The following is a 22,886-nucleotide window of genomic DNA, read 5'->3' as shown; positions in this document are numbered from 1 at the left end:
GTATCAATATACAACGAACACAACATTATTGTGGTATAACTTCACAGTTTAGGTAAATGGTCTTCAATCCTACTAAATTGGATCAAATTCCCACTACTTATTTGCGGAAGAGTCAATGAATCGAACTACTGTTACTTCGAATCATAATCGCACGTCGATTCATAAACCGGGTATTTCCGGTCATATTCTCATTCCATTTCGGATCTTTAATCATTTAGACCGCATCTTAAACCGGTTTTTTGAACCACAAATCTGTAGTTTTTTAAATAAAAATCCTCTTCAACCTAATGGCAAAATTATCAGCTACCTGATCAGCCCAGACTCAAGCTAAAGCAAAACTAATTGCCCTGATTTTTTCTGGAAATTCTGATCATAGTCATTTGCTCTCTCGGACGCATAGAGCAGGTTTTCATTGGTCCAAGTACACCCCGTCATTTGTAATCATAAGGACATGATACCTTAGAACCGATATTTTCGAACAACTCGTCACTAATCGTTTCACTCGGCCTACACGCATTAACCTCGGAAAGCTTTGGTCTGTTTGTTTCACACTTTCGAAAAAAAAACTTTTTACGCACCTGAGAATACTGGAAATATGAATCTGGACACGATGAATGCAGCATATAATATACACACTGCAGTCTGTATAAAGTTGGACCTCACAAAGTTCCAGTCTATCGAATCTGTCATCGGGTACTCATCCCTGAAAATACAGACACTTAATTTGACCTTAAACTCATTTAATCAATTTGACTAAGAGTCTTCAGAGTTTTTAATTCATCTTAATTTGAGTCCTTCATACAAAAATTTCCCATGAGTAATTACTGGAATTACACAAGTCTCGAAAACATGGTCGCATCAATGTCTGTGATCTGAGGTTAATTCCATTTTTGATCGTGTGACCAGAGCCTCAAGTCTGAACATAGTTCTGATGAAGAGTCGCGCCCAATACTGTTCAGGGGTCACGATCTTGATCATGGTTTGCCCGGGTTGGAGTCCCAGTGATCTCCACTAGTGGTCCACTATAATTTCACTAAAAAGGACTATAGTACAACTTTCACTAGTGCTGCACTAGTGATACACTAGTTTCCACTAATATTTAACAGTGACCGTAATTAAAGTGAAAATTTCGAATGACCAAAATTTCCGTAGCGTGTCATGATTTCGAATTTCTCCACGAACACATTACGCACGTCAGTAACACGACGTTCTGATGGTAAAAAAAAACTATAAGCTAGTCGTCAGCCCGTCGGAGCGCCAAAATAGCTCAAACAAAGCCAAAATAATGGCCTGAGTGGAGTTTTGGATGGTTGGGGGGGGGGGGGGTAATTTCAGGGTTGATGCAGTATTTTACCTGATAGCATAGGTTATTCTCAGATTTTTAAACCAAGTTCGTTTATTAATACTTTGACCTTGACAAAAAAACTATCATTGTGACACTCTAAGGTATATCTGTAAAATTTTTAGATCTATAAGATTCTCAAGACCTAAATTTGCACCAGAAATTCGGTTTAGTTTTAACTTTAATCGGATGTTTCGCTTTCTTCAAACGTCCTGTTACAAGCTACAAGTATGAACAACTGTTTAATAAAATTCTGCAACTTCCGTTGCACTATAACGACAGAATTCTCGATAAAGACCCACTTATGTGGGTGCAAATGCAGCTAAGTTGCCATCTCAATTAATGGAAGGTTTTGCAATTTCTACTCCTGATTTAGTTATCAACATCAACCATTATTTTTATAATCAAATAATTTGTCAATCTATTAATTTGTCTTCAAAAAAAATTCTTGGTTTGTATAAAATATCTTCTGGAGGCGAAGTCGGGGGGATGCTCTGTGCTGATGTTAAAATATGGAAGTTGATCAGGTTAAAAGTCACATCTGAGTCAGTATTTTGCTAGAACTATTCCCAATCAGGATAATGTTCACGAATTGACTACATCTTGAAAATTGAATGGTAATTTTAGTCTTGAAAAAGAAATTTTTGATTGCCTTTTTACAACCCAGGTTTAGGCTGCGACTTATGAAAAGACCACGAGCGACCGATAAATTGATCTAACCTGTACTTTGGAATTTTACGAGTCAAATGCCCATGACACTTTTGCTCGACCTATGGAAAACACTTTTCCTGAACCTTAATTTGGAAACTCTACTGTGTAATTTTACTCAATACTCCCCCCCCCCCCCCATAATAACCAAAGCTCTGAAAGTAGGAATTCAAGCTAGAGCTTGACTGGCAGGAATACATGGGCTCTTACACTTTACAATATGAAGTCAAAATTAGCGTATGTTGCCCACACCCTGATTTACCGAATACTTTTTACAGCATACCTGTATAAAAGGGTGGGTGCAAACAAGAAGTACAAATAGCACGAGAAATCTGGACATGCAATATTGTCTTCTGCATTAACACTTCGGGATGTGGAAGAAAGTGAGCCGCCACTGTCGTCCCCACTCGGGCTCGAACCCTCGTTGGTACTCAATGTGTTAGGTTTCTTTTGCAGACTCTTTGGCACGTATCGCATTGACCTGGCTGCGTTTTCTCTCACAAAGGAGTGAACTTTCATTAAGAATCGTAGCTGCTCAAGAATGACAATCAGCGTGGACGCCGGTGGAAGCTGAAACCATTTTGTTTCGTTTTTCTTTCAAATTTTAATTAAAATTTTGCGATAGTAATGTATTTTGTTTCACCTATTTGAAAATGTACAGTTATTTCATATGCTTGGCATTAAGAGCTATTGCGGGAGTCAAAATATTAACGGGAAAAGATTTCAAGATCAAAGCTAGGGGAGTTTTGCTCAAAGCCCTTATATTCGGCACTTAAAGTGAGTGGAATACTCAATTCGGTACCATTTTCTGTATAGGTTACGTAACTACGATGAGAAAAATCTGTCATTATTCGAGAACCACGAAATGCGGTAGGAAAAGGAGTCACGAGAACCACGGAAAGGAGTCACGTAACCTTGCTTGGAACACGAACTAGCAAGTTTGAAATCTGGTACTGTATAGGAAAATCGGGCATTGTAGAACCCGTGTTGAGAAAATCGATGGATATTAAGTTGATAAAATCGATGGATATTAAGTTGATAAACATGGCTTCTGATGCTCATTCTTCCAAAGCAAAGAAAACCGCTGAAACGACAAGCAAACCTCAGGGCTTTTTATCGGTTTTGGCGAAGAAAAACCGACGAAAACCGACAATTTCGTACGTTTTTTTGTTTTGAACAAATCTCAAAACAGTGCTGGGGAACGGCACTGCAGAAATCTGACATTTTAAACTTGAACGGGCGTGTTTCAAGAAGAATTTCTCTTTTTTTGGAAAAATGAGCGCCTTTAATCAAAGTATCTTTAAAACTGCAGATTGGTTATCTACCTGATAACTGACTCTGCACAAGTATGCGGGCACAACGAAGAAGGCAGTCTGATAAGAGATGTAGATGACTAGAAAGAGTGTATCCATTATTCTGACGTCACCAAACAACAGTCTCCGATTGGTCGCCCAGAAACTGTAGAGATGATAGACCACTAACAGAGTGGACACTTGCATCACTAGCCAGATTGTGATCACTATAGGCAGGTTGCCAAAGTTCCAGGTTATGATCTGCAAACCGAAAGGAAAAATAACAATTCTCCCATTCACAATAAAAGACCAAATCCGTCCAATTTGAATGATTGCGTGCTGTGTCTGTGGTTTGGAATTCTTGGAACTAATTGCTTCCACATAATTAAGCAAGAGTTTGTATTTTGATCAGAAAATGTACAAAATTTTTCGTTTCTAATCTACAAAAATGGCGATAAATTATTAAGGAACTTAACATTTTTTTAACCAAATTAATCAAACCTTTCCTACAAGTGAAGACATTCAAAAAACATAATTTTTCTTCACCATTTTTTCTTTACTCACTCCGCTAGCCTACTCTAATTTCATAAATTTCCGTAAAAATCAAATAAAAACAATCGATATCAATTAGCACCCACAATTGCATCTTATACTCAGGTTTTGCTCAACTTACTTGATCCAAATAAAAAGAAGCATGCAAACCTAAGAACAACGGATGTTCAGTTGTTCTGGACCATATTGGAGGGGATGAATTACATGTTCATCCTTTTTTGTCAGCCAATTTCAGCCGTTTGATAGCTTTTTGATAGAAAGATGAGTGTCATCGTTAGAAAACCACTTAAGCGTAGAATACTTCAACTGAGGGACTATTTGTCAAATTTGTCATCTTCGTGGAAATACGAATTTGTTTTAGTCAGAACACTTTACAGCAGTTTTCGGTTATTAATTTTCAGCAGTTGTCAAACAATTTTTCTAATTTGCACAATTAATTGACATTATTCGGCATTTGTTTAATTTTTTTTGGCAACAAGAAAATTTATTTCTGAAGCAGTTGACCAGAATCTTTTTCTAGAATTTTTCCCCTGACAGTATGGACAGTTATAGCTACAAACTGTAAAATATAGTTCCAAATTAATTAACTGGTTTTTTTCTCTTTTTCAGAAGATTATGGTCAAGAAGAATATGCATCTCCGAAAAATTTTTGTTTTTTTTTACAGAAACTCACGTTTGCGGTTTGATTAACCCTTTGATACAAAAATTTGATACAAAACGGGAAGAAACTTCTGTTTCTTCCCGTTTTGAAATGTTCCGAAAAACATAAGAGAATCTGCTCAAATATTGTAGTATTACGAGAGCCGTTACAAATGAACGGATAATTAATCCCGCATTAGAGCGAACGTATTTAGGCGCTAATTAACCATTCTTTCGACGCGCGCTAAACAAACTAACGCTTGTTAAGACTACCAGTACACAAGTATTTAAACAACTCAGTTCGACTTATTTAAATAACACAACTTTAGGCCTGGATCTCCTCGCTTATATCCAGGACAGAAAATGTACGTTGTTGAACGTAGGCGGCCTTTAAAACCACAGTTTCTTTTGATTTAAATTACTTCTGCTTTTGACAGTTGCAATGCAGATCTTTCCCCCCAAGTTCAATAAAGATGAAGCAGATTGCTTCAGGGGAAAAGACAATAGAGTCCCATAAAAGGCCCCCAAGAAAACCATAATTGTTGCGGTTTTAGAAGAGGGGAAAAGCAGAAAACAGGCGCCTACAAAATCAATAATTGATGCTCTCAGCTTTTTAGATTTTTATTATTTTTTGGAGTTTCAACAGTTTTTCCGTGAGATAAAAAAGAGTTAATTCTCTTGCCTTCTCGGCCAATAGGAAAATTAAGAAGCACCTCACTATGAACGTGAGTTTGTGATTCGCTCCCTATCGGCCCAAACAGAGCTGAGAGGAATTTATTGTTTCTCTCAGCGAAGTGGGACGGAATAAAATTAGAGAGACAGAAACAATTTCTAGAGATCAGCAGCAGACAACTGCTTTCCTTTTTTCAATAAATAACTTGAAAATTTCAACAAGAAGATAATCGAATTAATTTGTTTAAAGAACTTTAACATCTATTTTCGTTTTTTTTGCCGTCACGCAACTGAATAACTATACATCTGAACGATCGCTTTGCAGCTCATCTTGATTTCACCACTACATAACTGGTAATTAGCAAACTGTAATTTTATATTTACTCTTTTATAAATTAAACACTTTGAGCCCCCCAACTATTTTAAATTGAGACTTATAGCACAGACAGGTCTTAGGCATATATCTTTGCCTTCGATTTGTTATCGATTTGTTATATCTTTTGTCAAGTTTGACTGGCATACATAAAGAGATCCCGTATTGTGTGTGATCTGTAGCAGCCCAGCCAAATTTGATAATATTTATTGAGTCGGTGTTCTAAAAGTTTAGAGAAAAATTTATTAATTTGAAACACATGTCGATCTTCAATATTATTCCAGTGTTGAATAAAAATTTGGGTTCAAATTGTTTGGATGAATTGGGGGGGGGGTGGGGAGGGGGGATAACACAACATTGTGCAAGCGCAGGTTGAACTTATTTTCATCCCTGTTTTTCCAAGGTTCAATTCTATGTGGATATTGCGTAAACTTTTTCTATATTGGAACGTCAGAGGGGTCTAAGTAGGTCCAATACTTTAAAACGGGCCTGTTTTTATCTCTCTAGTTAAGTATATGATCTTGACAAGCTATGCAAAGCTTATCATATGCACAATTTGAGTCTTTCTCATTGTAGACGCCCACGAAATTAGATTATGGGGAGATTATAAAGGGAAAGACTCTACAATTTACATTAGGTTGTTCTCTCTCAACTTTCTAAAGTCGTGCGACAAAATTTAATTGACATTGCCAAGACACGTAAAGTTTTGATTTTGACAGAGCTGGGTTTGCGTTGCAAATCTTTGACATGTCTCGATATTATATGGAAAGAAAATTAACTCCTTGAAGTACGTCCAAACATCTTGCGAACGTGTGCTAATTTCATCCTTTTCTTGCCAGCTCTTATTAAGATCTTTGCAAGACACTTCAATTTTCGTTCCACTCGGATGGCTCTAATAGAGACTGATAGTTATCCCAAGATCTCACAAGGTTATCTCACCGGGATTTCGATTTCCAATTACAGGGCAAAAAACTTAGAATAGGATGCAATTTTGCGTTAAGCATTTGAAGTCGACATGTGACGTCATCAAGGTGAGGCGGGATGCACACTGGAAACATACCTCAATTTTCCAAAAGATGCTCTTGTTCTTGAGCCAGTCATTGACACAAGTGCTGATGAACAAATGAACCAGAACTGCAGCGAAGATGTTGTAGATTGTCCTGATGTTCTTAGACTGTCTCAGCAAAACCGTCAGAATGGACTCACGTGAGCGGAATTGTTTCCGACGGAACAACCCACTTTCGCCTGCGTCCCCTCCGCCTCGCCTGAAAATGAGCAAGTGTTTTGTTTAACAAAAGCCCGCTCGTCTAAATTTTTCAGTTAATTGTCTACCAAATGAGGAAGAGATTTTAAAATATCAATATATCGCTCAACAAACTACTAAATGAATGAAACAATCTAATTTAGAGGGCCGATGAGACCTGTCATTAACATGACAACCGATACAATCAAATATTTACAAATATTTATTACGACCAAAACTCGCTGTCCAATTTTTCAAACCAAAATAGCATCAGACAAAATTTATACTAAAAAAGATTCACCTTTACTTAATTAGAAAAAAAAATATGGACCTTTCCTAAATGCAACTTGGTAACAAGTCTACAAAAAATCAGCAAAAGAAAAACGTTGCATTTTTATATAGAATTTATGTCAAACTGATTAGAAACACTGTGCATCAATTGAAACAATTAAGAGATTCAGTTATTCCTCGAAAGACAGTGAGTGAGACTTTTCATTATCCAGGATATGTCATACGACTACAATTAGAACGACAAAAGCAGGCAAAGAAATCAAAATTTTCAAAAAAACGATGTCTCAGCCAATTAAACATTAAGCTGTTCACTAAGGCCGTTAACAATTTTTGATTGTTTTTTTTAATGACCGGAGAACTGCCCATTACTGTGGTTCTTTGAAAAAAAAAAACAAACCTTCAAAAATGGGCGAATATGCGCAAAATAACTAATATTTTATGAACACGCGGTAAACACATGAAAACACAATAACAAAGACCATTTGAGGAAAACAAAACCGTAATGAATAGCAAGTTTAATTCAGTAGATAAGGGATGTGACTTTTCTATAGATATACCCAGCTATAAGTCGACCGCATTAAGATTGGCAAAGCTCAGAAATCCGTTGTCTTTTTTAAAAACAAGTATTTTCAAAATGCCAGGCCAACATAGGCTCTCTATTAAAATAGTAGGTAATTTATTTTGCAACTTTTTCTAAACCTAATTAGGCATGTTATTGGTGAGACTAATTCATAAGACTATAAAGTAACACTTAATACAAGCAGAACTAAAAAAACTTACAAACAACATTACTACAAAACCACAGTGTTGAAGTCACTAAATTTATAAAATATTAACCGCAGGAAAGTTGAATCATCACTTGCATCTCTTTTCAACATCATAAATTTTTTAAACAACTATCTGATCTCTTTATGACAACAAAAAGAACCACAAAAATTGAAAAATGTCTAAATTTCACAAAATTTTTTTGAAACAAATTGTCTAATCCCTAAAAACATCAGTCAGAACGTTTAATCAATAACCAACACAAATTATTGGTAGTTTCAACATAAAAATTAACGAGATCTCTCAATGATGACTCGAAATAACGAACAGGATGCAAAATTGCATATTACGAAAAAAGACGAAAATCAGAACAATAAGAGATAAGTTGAAAAATACTTCTTTTTGAAAAAAAAAGATCTTGAAAGTCAAAAAAACCATTAGCAAAATACTGTTATCAGTTTGTAAATTCACTTATTTTTCTCTAGTTGGCCATAGAGACCTTTTCTTAACCAATAATCGGCATACGACAACAAAAATTTTAGGGCAAAAACAAAAAAAACTATACAAAAATCTACAAGGGAACGGTGTCGCAGCCCTTAAAACCCTAAGCTATGAAATCAATTAAGTATATTCAATTACGAAATTTGCCACGCTATTTCAGTTAGATGTTGTGTTGAGTAATGTTATCAAAAAAACAGGAAGAACAGCGAAAACGGGCAATTATGCACAAAAATCATAATTTTTCGCATAAAAACTCGTGTACCAAAAAAGCCCATTTTCTCTTGGAAACATTCCGCCACAAAGATTAACTTTTAGCTTCTAAAAAAAATTTAGACCTGTTTTTACTGAGAATAAGCTAAAAAATATCTGAAATAAGATACAAAATTGTTAAGTTCAAAAAATCACAAATTTTCTTAAAACAATTTTATTTAATGTTTTAAGAGACATTAGATAACAACCGAATGCATTTTAGAGGTTCACCTGCACCTGTTGAAGAAGCCATTTGGATTTTTGATTAGTTCGATTTTGTAGTCAGACTGCAAAAAGTATAACAATTGAAGGAAAACACAAGAACTCAGTAAAAGTTTACTAAAACTCTTCTTCAAAGCCATAAAAACCATTAGGTTCTCTGAAAAGATAGTATATCTGCATCTGGCCTCATTTTAGTTTAAGTGCGAGCTATCGTTAGTGGAGAATTGAGTTAAAAACTTTTGCAGTTATCATCCTTAAATAGAACAATAAAATCAAAATAACTTTGAAAAAAAAGGCAGCACCAAAATAAAATATGAAAAAATTCTGATTGTAAGCATCCGTGGTGATATCAAATTTATCCCTGATTTTGGTGCCCGTCTAACAAACCACCCAAGGTTTTCAATTAATTGCCAATTAGACCAACTGTTCAACTGATAAGTGAAAGGACTTTGTATAATTATCGAATTAAATTTGAAAAAACCGCAAAGCTCTATATGCAGATGACTTTTATAGGGCGCTATCTTTCCACAAACACTCTTTTGGAGATTAAGGAGCTTGTGTCAGCGGTTTATAGGTCTCCATTTTATGCAAACTTAAACAAAGTGGACCAAGGAAGCATATTTAGAGCAATTTCTGATTAAGATTGTCTCCGAATTTTGAAATTGTTATCAAAATTTTTAGCCAAACAAATCTCCAATCAAACAATTCAGCAACTCTCTTCTATCTCTAACGGTAACAGTAACACTCTACCGTTAAAAATTTTAAATTCAATTATGTTAGCAAAAATGAGCCAAACGTTAGCAAAAATTACGGAAAATATGAATAAAAATGGTCGAATATTCACAAAACTTTAAACCACGAAAACGCCCTCGAAAAAATGAAATTCGAAGAAATTTTTTTAATTCCATATTATAGGATGTACGTGCATTTTAATGATACCACTCACAAATCTTTACGATGAATATATCGATCGGCCAAAATTGACTGAACAAAAAACCTATTTGCGTATATTGTTCCTCCCTCCCCACTAAAGTGGGGCGTCGGAGCAAAAAAAAGTTTTTGATTGCGGTATCAAAATGTTAGTTAAGAGTCATCAACCGGCAATTTCCTATTTTCTAGGTTTTCATTAGCGCAAGCTTTTGTGCCCTAATTGTGATGGAATCCATATGAGAGCGACAAATTAATCATTCACGTCAAATAATGATTTTTTGCGTATATTTTGTTGATCATAAGCATTTTTACAACGCAATGAAAATCGAGAATTCGTTCATGCACTAACGCCGTTCTTTCAGCTGCACTTTTGTCTGTTTCGTCGCAATGATGTTGCTCTGAGGTCGCCCCTCCAGAACCAGTTGAAGCGACATTCTCATTGGATCCCTGCTGTGATCTCAAATCATTCACAGATCCTCCCTTGCCCTGAATGCGACCTCCCGGATGTAAGAGAAAGTCATCGCCTCCTGAGAAAGACTCGAGTGTCTCTTTGACCTCTACATCGATCTTGCGAATCAATCGGCGTCTGAGGTCGTCCAAGTTCAGTTCCATCGAAGTGCTAAAAAATAAAAAAACCATTTTTACCATTTTTGAAACTATTTGGGTAACTAAAACAACAATTAAGTTTGCAGTGGCCAATTTTAGTTTCATTAATTGAGTCCCAATCTAAAAAAAGGCCGGGCTTTTGATAAGATTAAAAATTGTGAAACAAATCAAAAACATGCTAACTTACTTCGGTTCTTGTGTATGAATTACCATGAAATAATGATGTGTAAAGAGGTATTATTCAAGCAGAATCACGAGATATTATTTCTATTAACAATAAATCGCAAACAATAATGATGTTGCAAAATTATTCTCTAGTTATTGACGTTTCATAATAAGCGAACAGTGTCAGTTATTATTGATCGTAACGAAGTTATTACATCACTCATTTGAACCAAAGTTTTGGCATTGTTGATGTCATGCATTGAAATTCTTTGTCTAGAAACTTCTAATTAGACTATATTGTCTGCACTTCGTTTGATTGCCATGTAGAATATGTTACCGAGATTGAAAGCGAGGAGGAAGAAATTTTCATTGCTTGAACTACTAAACCATGGTCGCCAACCACATCAATTCAAAAAAGCTCAACGACCCTGATTTTCTTTAAATCAAGAAAATGGTTGAAAAATCGAGCTGATGAATTTGCTCTTTCAAGAGAACATTAAAAAAAATATAAACACTTGCACAATCCTGGTTAAAAGCTAGCGTTTGCTTCCAATCAGTGGGTTAAAAACAGACGAAGTGTCCTCTTTTTCAACTTTCGTTTGTCTGTTTATACCACCTTCTGATACAAAAATTGTTGATTGATCCACATTGCCCCATTTATAACTGTAAAATAAATTGGTTCAACTTTTTTTATGACCTCTTTCAAAGATTTAAGATTTAACCTGTGAATATTTAAGATCTTATAGCAAGTTGCAAGTTTTTTGACATGTCTTGTTATGATTGTTTTTTTTTGTTGAGACAATTTTGAGACGATCGATATATTCATCGTAGAGAAATGTGAGTGGTATCATTAAAAAGCTCATCCAGCGTAGAATTCGAAATAAAAAAGATTTTTTTTTAATTTCATTTTTTTTCGAGGAGTTATCGAGGTTTAAATTTTCATGTAAACACGGATTTTCGGTTCACTTTTACCTTAATTTTGTTGAATTAACTTTTTTTTCTATAAAAGTTTTAAATCAAAATTACATTTCACAACACAAAAAAAATCTATTTTCTGTTCCTAATAGACGGAAGGCAATAAAAAAGACTATTTCTGGTCTCATAGGGAAGTTTACTATAAAATAATCGGATTCTATTTGAGAGCTCATTTTTTCGACAATTTTGCATGTTTTTTTTGTTTTTTTTTCAAGTCACTTAGAGACTAGTCACTTTTCACATCGAGGTTCCGTTAATGACAAACCTCATTTACAATCAAATGAAGCCCAATGAACAATGCCAAGGTATCGCTCATGTTTTTTTTGGATTCGTATCTCAGTTTTCGTAATTTTATATGAAATTTTGATTTTCTTTTTGAGGTTTTACTAAATTTGGAATCCTATGGAATAACTCGTTGACTATAAGTGCAATAGGTGTCGTTATGAGCATTAAGTGAACCTATCTAGTGCTTTGGGAGGACAGCTAATGGCTGTTAAGACTTTCAAGATAAATTTTCAAAATTTTTTTAATATTAACTAATCATAATTTTGTTTTTTGAACTGTAAGTCAATTTCAGTAATCGCAGGACCCCCTTCCTTCCTACTGCAACCAATATTAATGTCGTTAGCGATCTTATCTTGTAACTATTGGTTATATGACTTCAATGCCACAGGATTTCATTTTTTTTCAACTTTTGCACAATTCGTATTATTGGTTCCTTTTGAAATCTTATCACGTTATCCTATTATTGATGGCTCCCAATGTTTCAGCAAGGACGTTCAATGGAATATCGATAAAGTTTTCAGAGAAAAAACTTATGTTTTAACTGGCTTCAACATAATCTTCTCGCAGTTTTCTGCAGAATTTTTGCTCTTTGCTTGTATTTGTTGTCATTTTCGTATTCGTAAGACTTATTGTGATGTCTTATTGATCACCTATGCATTACAAACATCTTTGGTACACCCGAGCGTATTTATTGACTTCCGTTGAAAGCTATTGAAATTAAAAGCTGCTAAGACTTTTAAAATATTTATTTTAAAACTTTTTTGGACATAAATTAACCTTAGGCTTCTTTTCGTGAACTGTAAGTCAGTGTCAGTAATAGCAGAACCACTTTACTTTCTGCTTCAACAAAAATTTATCCATTTGGCGGTTTTATCTTCTGACTATTGGTTATATGTTACAAGATTTGAAAAGTTTTTAAAATTTTTTTTGACATATCGTATTTTAGATTCTTTTTGAAATCTTATCCGGTACTATCCTAATATTGATGGCTCTCATTGTTTTTGGCAAAAACAAAGAAGTTTAATGGATTGTAGATAAAGTATCGGAGCAAAGCTTATGGTTTAATTGGCTTCTATACTTTCTTCTTGCACTTTTCTGCAGAATTTTTGGATTTTGCCTGTCCTTGTTGAGCGACAAACATCCTTGTCGTCACATATAGGCTTAATTTAGCGTATTTAATGGCTTCCGTTGAAAGCTATTCAATTTTACAAAGTTGATACCATGGGTTTTCTCAAAAATTTACTAGTCTTAATGTATTTCTCATTGCCATACGACTTATTGTGATGAGTTGTCGATAACCCATGAAAAAAACATCTTAGCCTTCTCATCAAGGCAGAACTTGGCGTGTTTCTTTAAATCCAAGATGAAAACTATTGAATTTAATGGCTTTTATATTAGCGATTTTCTAAAAAACTTCGTGGTTTTAATATATTTGTTTAAATTTGTTGTTTTTCAAGTCATTTTTTAACCATAAAAACAATCCCACTGCTGTTATAAAATTAATTGAAAATATTTTTTTTTACTTAAAAATGCATTCTCTAATGGCTTTGACACTTTTCTCGCTTAATTTTTTTTGAACTTGCTGTTTTTGCCTTTTTTATTCCTTAGGTAGCCGTAAGACGCAGACCAGTGTCTTAAACTTGTAATTTCCGATAAATTGAATGATAATACCTGAAGCAGTCAGTTTATAGCGAATAGTCTTAAAATTTGTGACATTGTACATTTTCAAGATTTTTCAAACTTTTCAATTTTTGTTGTTCTTTTCGTCAACTTGTAACTTATTCTCGTCATTGAGAGGTCCTATCCAATTCCTTGAATTTCAAAGATTAACATGTCTGCTGTTTTTATGATGTTTTGTTTGGTGGACAAGATGCGTTTTCATAAAAATTTTCCGAATGGTGTATTTTTGTTTCTTTTTTTCTTCTTTTAGCACATTCAGGTAATAACAGATCCCAATGATTTTAAAATGAAGTGCAAATGAACTTTTTCATTCCTTCTGTATAATTTTAGCTGAATTAGCATAATACAAACTGAAATAAAAATACAACGTTCAGATAATCGCTAATGGTTTTAATGGCTTCAACAATTTTTGTTTTTGCAAACTGTTTGCAATTTTTTGAGATTTTTAGCGTCTTTAGTCCGTTCCGATGGCGTAGTCTAACCAAAGATAGGTCCCATTGTCTTCATAATGCCTTTATAGTAAGTAAATTTTTCGAGATTTACTTCATTAGAACCTAAATATTTTTGGATTTTGAAATCATTGGGTTTAAAAAAGGTTCATTGTTATTTGATTTCAACCTGATTTTTTCTTCTCTTTGTCGAATTGTTACCTAAACTCATTAAGGGTAACGGAATCTCATCACCATCCATCTGCTGTATAGTTAGGAAAAAGTAAATTTGTGTAGTTAAGGTTCTATCTGATTGCATTTTGACGTTGTTACTAGGTGCTTTTTATTTTAGATTGAGTTTTTGCCGTGAAATTTTTGTTTTTGCTTACTTTAATGTTTGTTTTTTTCTTGTCTTTTTGATGCCAGATCTTGTGAATGCTCTAATGACGCATGGCATTATGTAATTCAATTAGTAATTAGGTTTTGTACCAATTATTCTTAAACTCAAGCATCTATTTTTGATATCTCTTCATTTGGTTGACAATTAAGTCAAAAATGTAGATGAGCTCGGGTCGGAACATCATGTGCGAACGAGCCTCCTTGTTTTAATAAAATCTTAACCGAGTATTCCGTAGTATTTTTGCGTACCACGATCTTGACAAGTTTTTTCAAGTTTTAAAAGTAACAATGATCTTGCTTGACGGGGCAAGGTGTACCAGAGCTTCTTTCTCAGTTCAACGAAGCTGACGCCATACTTTTTTTTTGAACTTCTCTCGATGAATTATCCTAATTTTTGGAATTTTTTTCTGACACTACCGTACAACGACCATGGAAGAAAATATTTGAACAAAAATCTTTAATTTGTAAATAGTTGTCGAACACAACTCCTTGGAGCAATTTTTGCTCCCTAACAAAATTTTCTACTCTCTGTAAAGTTTGATTAAAATATTATTAATTTATTGTAAATTCTTTAAAAAATTCTCAAAACTGATATCGATTTTGTTGCTCTGATATTTAAAAACATCAAAGATTGTGTTTTTAATCGCCTCACGACTAAATTCAATTTTTGCATGCTATAATCTTGACGAATGGTAACTGAAGATCTACAACGTAAACCTGGCTAGAATGATGTAGCTCTCAGTAACATATGTATAAGTTGAACAAAAGGACACAAAATTAAACAAAATAGGGCAATTACCGTTAGACAGAAAAGAAATTTGCTCATGTTTTGAAATCCTAGTTTCAAGAACACAGATGAAAAAAATAATTTGATGTGGAAAATGAATTTAAATTTATTACAATCTCGAAGATTCACCATGACGGGAGTGTTAACATGATAACTGCTCTTTAAACAGCCCGGAAAGTATTTAAGGTCTATTATCTTTTTTAACTCAACTGTTTTCTTTGGGTCTACTGACTTTTTTCACCTTCTCCTGCAAATTTAGCGAGAAAAAACTAACCAATTTTCATTTCATCTCTCTGAATGTCTTTTTTTTGTATTCAGTTGTTTTCTTGTGTCAGGGTCTCTGATGACACTCTTGTATTGTTCCGCCAAAAATTCTTAGTCAGCGAAACCGCCAACTTTTCATTAAATTGAACTCCCCAATACAATTCTGCTTTTTCATTTAATAATACCGAGAGCCTTGACTACCTCTGAGACGAGACTTCGCATTTGACCAAGTCAACGCTTTTGCGGGACTGAACAGAGTGTTGGTTTTTCCTGTTATTGATGTCCTCGGTGTCTCGCGTGGCAGCAGTAAAAAACCATCCAATAGATGACCTTTCGAATCCATTTGGCAGTACTTTTTTAGTCTCTGCTGGACCGAAGTTAGATGTCTCTGTTGGACTGTAATTGTAATTTCTCTCCAGTAGAACAAAAAGTGCAGTTACATGGACCCGAAAGCTCAGGGATTCTTTTCACTTATGCTGCGGGAGATAATGAGGATAGCAGTAGCACGAAAGACAACACTTTGTTTTAACTTCGCTCCCAGGTTTAGACGATTCCCAGGTTTATATCTTTCCAAAAGCATTTTTTTATTCAATAGTATTTTTATTGCTCAGTTTAATTGTAATCTGGTGAGGTTTGCTTGAGCTCGGGACCAGCTTAAGACTCTTGATAAAAACAAAATTAAACGTATTTCATCTGTCAAAATTTTGATGAAAAAGATAGCTCGGACAACGGCTACAAATAAACCGCCTAGTGACGTAGATTTAAAATGATGATCCACAAAACCCAAGTACTGCAAACCATTATTATTTTTTTACAACAGAAACAAACGAAAGAAAAAGAAAGGGTCCATTTCCGCTACTGGAACGTTATCACCAGAGTTGAGATATGACCTCTCCAATTTTTTAAAGCAGTCGAAAGAATATGAGCTTCTATGAAATTATTTGAAATCAAAGTCACATTGTTTTATCAATAATAACCCTTCACCAGAATACGGGCGCAGTACAAATTAAGGGCTCACAATAAAGGATTTGTTTAGAGCTTACCATATATTTGCCATTATTTACCACTCTTTAGCAGGGAAAAATAGCCGACCTGAAAATTAGCCGAAAAAGTCAAAACGTGGAATAGTAGCGGAAATGATTGCATGAGATAATTGCTATAAGCAAACATAAGTGGGATGCGCAATTATCTAACTCGCTTACACATGAAAATAACGCATTTGGCCATGCCTCGCGTGCCACGGCCATGCCTCATGGGCCTATGGGACTTGATATGAATCTATCACAACCGACCAAAATATCACAACAGTTCTGCAATCTGATTGGTTAAAATCTCCTTTTCGGCTTATATTCCATTCGGCTAATTTTCCTTCCGCCTCAACTTCCTAGCACCCTTAAGCAGACTAAATAAAAAAATATGACTTTATTTAGAAATATTAACCAACTCTATTGAGAGCCGTCAAAATCTACTACTCTAAAATCATCAAAAAAATTTTTTTGAATGAAGCTCCAAATCTTTCTTTAAAAGTATTGTTTGTGGTACCCTTTCAGATCAACTTCTGCAATCATGTATAAAAAAGACAAAGCCTACTTCTCAAAAAGAGTATTAAAAAATTTACATTGCAAGCATACTTTTTCTTAGCAAGATCTTCCAATTGACAAAAGGAACAATCTAAAAAGCGCACATTGTGTTATACAACTTTTGCGCACATTGTGTTAAACACCAGTTCTCAAGGCCCACTATTTTCATGCTTCTTTGCATTTTCACTCTAATCAGCTACCAATTTCATTTTTTGTGTGAGCAACAGAAAATCGCAACAAAAATGTGAATATCTTGTCTAATGTTCTTAGTGTTCAAAATTTTGCAATTTGCTTCAAGATTTTTTTAATTTCCCATTTTCCGTATAATCATGTATAAAAAAGACAAAGCCTAGTTCTCAAAAAGAGTATATAAAAATTTACATTGCAAGCATACTTTTTCTTATCAAGATTTTCCAATTGACAAAAGGAACAATCTAAAAAGCGCTCATTGTGTTATACAACTTTTGTTCGAGTTTCTGAAAAAAACATGCACTTTTACAAACTGAACTAATAGAGATTGATTTACATAAGTAATGTGTAAAGTGCCACACGAAAGAAGGTTACAAATGATTATATAGTTAATCATTATAAATTGAAAAAAAAAGAAATCCTTAAATTAACCTTTTTCTGTCAGTAGCGAGTTTCCTCAGCAGCAAAAAAAGAATGACGCCAATTTCATCAACCAGAACACAATATTAGGCCGTCGATGTAAATAAATGATATCTGCTTCCTAATCAACTAAGGCTTTTCAGGTCAATTTTCCCCAGATTTCAATAAGGGCAAATTGACTCCTATTTTAATCAATAGCTGCTTTTCTGAAATTTGGAAAACAGATAAATATCCACCAAAAAAGAGAAGAGCGATCAAAAAAACTTGAAAGTTGGTTGTTAAGTAGATCTAAAAATCGATTTAAGACCTTTCAATATTTGGCTTGTTTTGTTAACTACAAAATAGCTTTAAAAAAAGTGCAAAACAACTTTGTATGAGCTGTTTCTTTATGACTTTTGAAAAATTTTCACCTTGTTGATCTTATCAAACGATGGGTTGAAAATATTTTGCCACTAAATTGCTTTGAAATTGATTTGTATTTTCCATACTCATCATTTAATTCTTTTATACTAAAAAAGTGTTGGTTGAAAGTACTGTGCATTCAGCAGACGAAAACGTTGTATTGCCTCTGAAGTTATCAGAATGTAACAGTGCTGGATAATCATATTGTTCGCGGCAAATAGATTTCCAGTCGTCAACTTGTAAAACAATAGATTTTAGTCAAAAACAAGCTGTATAAACTATTACAAAAAATGAAGTCCTGTTGTTTTTAAAGTCTGGTTTGGTGACCCAATTTATATGGAGAATTAAAATATAAGTTTTAGAAATTGTTATGAGGCGAAAGAGCCGAAAAATGTCGAATTTTTCAAAATAATTTGTGAACTTTTTTTCGGACACAAAGTCATCATCTTCAATAATACTATCTTGTCAGACTTTTTAGAAAAACTTCTGTTAAAACGCTCATTGAACTACTGAAGTAAACTATCAAAGCAAGTTTAAGAAGGCGACGACCTAATCTGCATTAATTTTTTTTTGTTCTTTCAGTTTCAAAATCCTCAAACATTTTGCATTATAATGTCTCTTGGAACACTTGGAGCTTGTTCAATAGTCAAATAAAGTGCGCAAATGGCTACTTTGTTTTTCATAGCCCTCAGTTAATATTGAGACTTTTCAATTCTAAAACTGAAGACAGTCAAAAGGTTCTCAAATCTCTACACAAACATTTGGATAAAAAAAATAAATTCAGAGCTTACTTTTTTCTATTTCGAGGCCGCGAAACTAAAATGCTCGAAATCTTTCATTGTGATGGCCTGTTTTTTTTTATATCAAAATGCTTTCCAAATTGTTTCGTTTTCTGAAGTCATATCAAAGGCTAGTAGTGATCAAGAAAGAAAACACCAGTTCACAAGGCCCACTATTTTCATGCTTTTTTACATTTGCACTCTAATCAGCTACCAATTTCATTTTTCGTGTGAGCAACAGAAAATCGCAACAAAAATGTGAATATCTTGTCTAATGTTCTTAGTGTTCAAAATTTTGCAATTTGCTTCAAGATTTTTGTAATTTCACATTTTCCGTACAACAAAAATTGAAAGCATTTCAAATTCTATCTATGTAACTTTAAAAACTGCACAGAAACTGGTCATCGCTCCTGAGGTGAACTCCCAAGGTGAAATTTAAATGACTTTACTTTGGAAAAATATCATCATTGATCTGGCGCTTTTTTACGATAGCTTGCCACATACCCGATAATTTTTAGTAAAGTATTCATCTTTGATGAAATAGAAAATTTACTTAGGAGGCTTCAAAAAATGAATTGCTAAGATGTTAACACATTTTTGTCAACCTATAGTTATACGCCTTTAAATTTTGTCTAACAAAAAATCATTTTTATCTTGTTTTGCAGATCCACTAAGAGTTAAATCTGATCCAATTTGATTGCAATCGAGTTTGATTGCAATTATAGGCAACTAAAGATAGCCGATAAGTTTAAATCTCAGTAGCAACCAATAATTTTTGGGCTCAACAAATTTTTTTATATCGTTTTGAGGTGCTAAAATTTCACCCGTTTGAGCTTTCTGCCCTAAATATCCTAAATTGGTCGTTAAAAATTGCGACATAAAGTTTCCTAAATGTTTTAAAATTTAGGCAAATGTCCTTGGGGTGGTGGGTATTTGCATATATTTGTTTAAATTGAGAGTATTTTTCCACAACAGACCATTTTCTTATTGAAGCACCCCCTGGTCGGTTAGGGCACCCCACGAAAAAACCCACTTCATTTGAAATAAAACCTCACGAAAAACCACTGAAGTATACCCCCACTTTACTATTAAAGAGCTGCGCTTTCAGCGCGTTTGGCCATGCCTCGCGGGCCATGGCCTTGCCTTATCTGCCCGTGGTACTTGCTAATAAACTATTACAACCGAACAAATTATCACGACCAAATTAAATTTTAAAAAGGGGGTTTATTTCCGTGCGGGTTGGCTTCCTACCTAAAATTCAGTTGGGTTTTTTCCTAGACCCCCTGGTATGAGCACCAGAAACAATTGAACATCAGGGAGGCGGGGATGGGGGTGAAATAGATTTAGGCCAATTTTCCCCAGATTTCAATAAGGGCAAATTGACTCCTATTTTTTATCAATAGCTGCTTTTCTGACGTTTGGAAAACAGATAAATATCCACCAAAAAAGAGAAAAGCGATCAAAAAAACTTTTGAAAGTCGGCTGTTAAGTAGATCTAAAAATCGATTTAAGAAAAGACCTTTCAATGTTTGGCTTGTTTTGTTTACTACAAAATAGCTTTAAAAAAAAGTACAAAACATCTTTGTATGATTGTATGAGTTGTTGTCTTTATGACTTTTGAAAACTTTGCACCTTGATCTTATCAAACGATGGGTTGAAAATATTTTGCGACTAAATTGCTTTGAAATTGATTAAAATTTTCCATACTCATCATTTAATTCTTTTATACTAAAAAAAGTGATGGTTGATAGTACTGTACATTCAGCAGACGAAAACGTTGTATTGCCTCTGAAGCTGTCAGAATGTAAGTGCTGGATAATCAAATTGTTCGCGGCATATAGATTTCCAATCGTCAACTTGAAAAACAATAAATTTAAGTCGAAAACAAGCTGTATAAACTATTACAAAAAAATGAAGTCCTGATGTTTTTAAAGTCTGGTTTGGTGACCCAATTTATATGGGGAATTAAAATATAAGTTTTAGAAATTGTTATGAGGCGAAAGAGCCGAAAAATGTCAAATTTTTCAAAATAAATTATGAACTTTTATTTCGGACACAAAGTCATCATCTTCAATAATACTATCTTGTCAGACTTTTTAGAAAAACTTCTGTTAAAACGCTCATTGAACTACTGAAGTAAACTATCAAAGCAAGTTTAAGAAGGCGACGACCTAATCTGCATTAATTTTTTTTTGTTCTTTCAGTTTCAAAATCCTCAAACATTTTGCATTATAATGTCTCTTGGAACACTTGGAGCTTGTTCAATAGTCAAATAAAGTGCGCAAATGGCTACTTTGTTTTTCATAGCCCTCAGTTAATATTGAGACTTTTCAATTCTAAAACTGAAGACAGTCAAAAGGTTCTCAAATCTCTACACAAACATTTGGATAAAAAAAATAAATTCAGAGCTTACTTTTTTCTATTTCGAGGCCGCGAAACTAAAATGCTCGAAATCTTTCATTGTGATGGCCTGTTTTTTTTGATATCAAAATACTTTCCAAATTGTTTCGTTTTCTGAAGTCATATCAAAGGCTAGTAGTGATCAAGAAAGAAAACACCAGTTCACAAGGCCCACTATTTTCATGCTTTTTTACATTTGCACTCTAATCAGCTACCAATTTCATTTTTCGTGTGAGCAACAGAAAATCGCAACAAAAATGTGAATATCTTGTCTAATGTTCTTAGTGTTCAAAATTTTGCAATTTGCTTCAAGATTTTTGTAATTTCACATTTTCCGTACAACAAAAATTGAAAGCATTTCAAATTCTATCTGTGTAACTTTAAAAACTGCACAGAAACTGGTCATCGCTCCTGAGGTGAACTCCCAAGGTGAAATTTAAATGACTTTACTTTGGAAAAATATCATCATTGATCTGGCGCTTTTTTACGATAGCTTGCCACATACCCGATAATTTTTTAGTAAAGTATTCATCTTTGATGAAATAGAAAATTTACTTAGGAGGCTTCAAAAAATGAATTGCTAAGATGTTAACACATTTTTGTCAACCTATAGTTATACGCCTTTAAATTTTGTCTAACAAAAAATCATTTTTATCTTGTTTTGCAGATCCACTAAGAGTTAAATCTGATCCAATTTGATTGCAATCGAGTTTGATTGCAATTATAGGCAACTAAAGATAGCCGATAAGTTTAAATCTCAGTAGCAACCAATAATTTTTGGGCTCAACAAATTTTTTTATATCGTTTTGAGGTGCTAAAATTTCACCCGTTTGAGCTTTCTGCCCTAAATATCCTAAATTGGTCGTTAAAAATTGCGACATAAAGTTTCCTAAATGTTTTAAAATTTAGGCAAATGTCCTTGGGGTGGTGGGTATTTGCATATATTTGTTTAAATTGAGAGTATTTTTCCACAACAGACCATTTTCTCTTTTGCGGGACTGAACAGAGTGTTGGTTTTTCCTGTTATTGATGTCCTCGGTGTCTCGCGTGGCAGCAGTAAAAAACCATCCAATAGATGACCTTTCGAATCCATTTGGCAGTACTTTTTTAGTCTCTGCTGGACCGAAGTTAGATGTCTCTGTTGGACTGTAATTGTAATTTCTCTCCAGTAGAACAAAAAGTGCAGTTACATGGACCCGAAAGCTCAGGGATTCTTTTCACTTATGCTGCGGGAGATAATGAGGATAGCAGTAGCACGAAAGACAACACTTTGTTTTAACTTCGCTCCCAGGTTTAGACGATTCCCAGGTTTATATCTTTCCAAAAGCATTTTTTTATTCAATAGTATTTTTATTGCTCAGTTTAATTGTAATCTGGTGAGGTTTGCTTGAGCTCGGGACCAGCTTAAGACTCTTGATAAAAACAAAATTAAACGTATTTCATCTGTCAAAATTTTGATGAAAAAGATAGCTCGGACAACGGCTACAAATAAACCGCCTAGTGACGTAGATTTAAAATGATGATCCACAAAACCCAAGTACTGCAAACCATTATTATTTTTTTACAACAGAAACAAACGAAAGAAAAAGAAAGGGTCCATTTCCGCTACTGGAACGTTATCACCAGAGTTGAGATATGACCTCTCCAATTTTTTAAAGCAGTCGAAAGAATATGAGCTTCTATGAAATTATTTGAAATCAAAGTCACATTGTTTTATCAATAATAACCCTTCACCAGAATACGGGCGC

At 34.1% G+C, this 22,886-nt stretch overlaps 2 protein-coding genes across 4 annotated transcripts in view; one reads left to right on the top strand and one right to left on the bottom strand.

The window, feature by feature from the left end:
* The window catches only part of LOC142337547 (ras-related protein ORAB-1-like), a 555,140-nt gene that overhangs the window by 29,930 nt on the left and 502,324 nt on the right, over positions 1-22,886 (top strand). The window lies entirely within an intron of this gene.
* Positions 1-22,886, bottom strand: part of LOC142337546 (sterol O-acyltransferase 1-like) — a 29,518-nt gene that overhangs the window by 4,396 nt on the left and 2,236 nt on the right. The window contains exons 1-6 of one of the 2 annotated variants that reach the window (XM_075386846.1): positions 10,573-10,733; positions 10,129-10,398; positions 6,639-6,843; positions 3,376-3,603; positions 2,334-2,620; positions 579-703 (exon numbers count right to left, since the gene is read on the bottom strand). In XM_075386846.1, the coding sequence (XP_075242961.1) occupies positions 579-703; positions 2,334-2,620; positions 3,376-3,603; positions 6,639-6,843; positions 10,129-10,398; positions 10,573-10,598 (1,141 nt within the window). In that variant the 5' untranslated portion in view covers positions 10,599-10,733. Of the gene's footprint in view, positions 1-578; positions 704-2,333; positions 2,621-3,375; positions 3,604-6,638; positions 6,844-10,128; positions 10,399-10,572; positions 10,734-22,886 lie in introns of those variants that run through there. The other variant, XM_075386845.1, reaches the window with a different exon arrangement.

This window comes from Convolutriloba macropyga, chromosome 4, assembly GCF_964194025.1.
Source record: "Convolutriloba macropyga chromosome 4, txConMacr16.3, whole genome shotgun sequence".
Lineage (NCBI taxonomy): Eukaryota > Metazoa > Xenacoelomorpha > Acoela > Convolutidae > Convolutriloba > Convolutriloba macropyga.
This window is presented reverse-complemented; position numbering and strand designations above follow the sequence as displayed.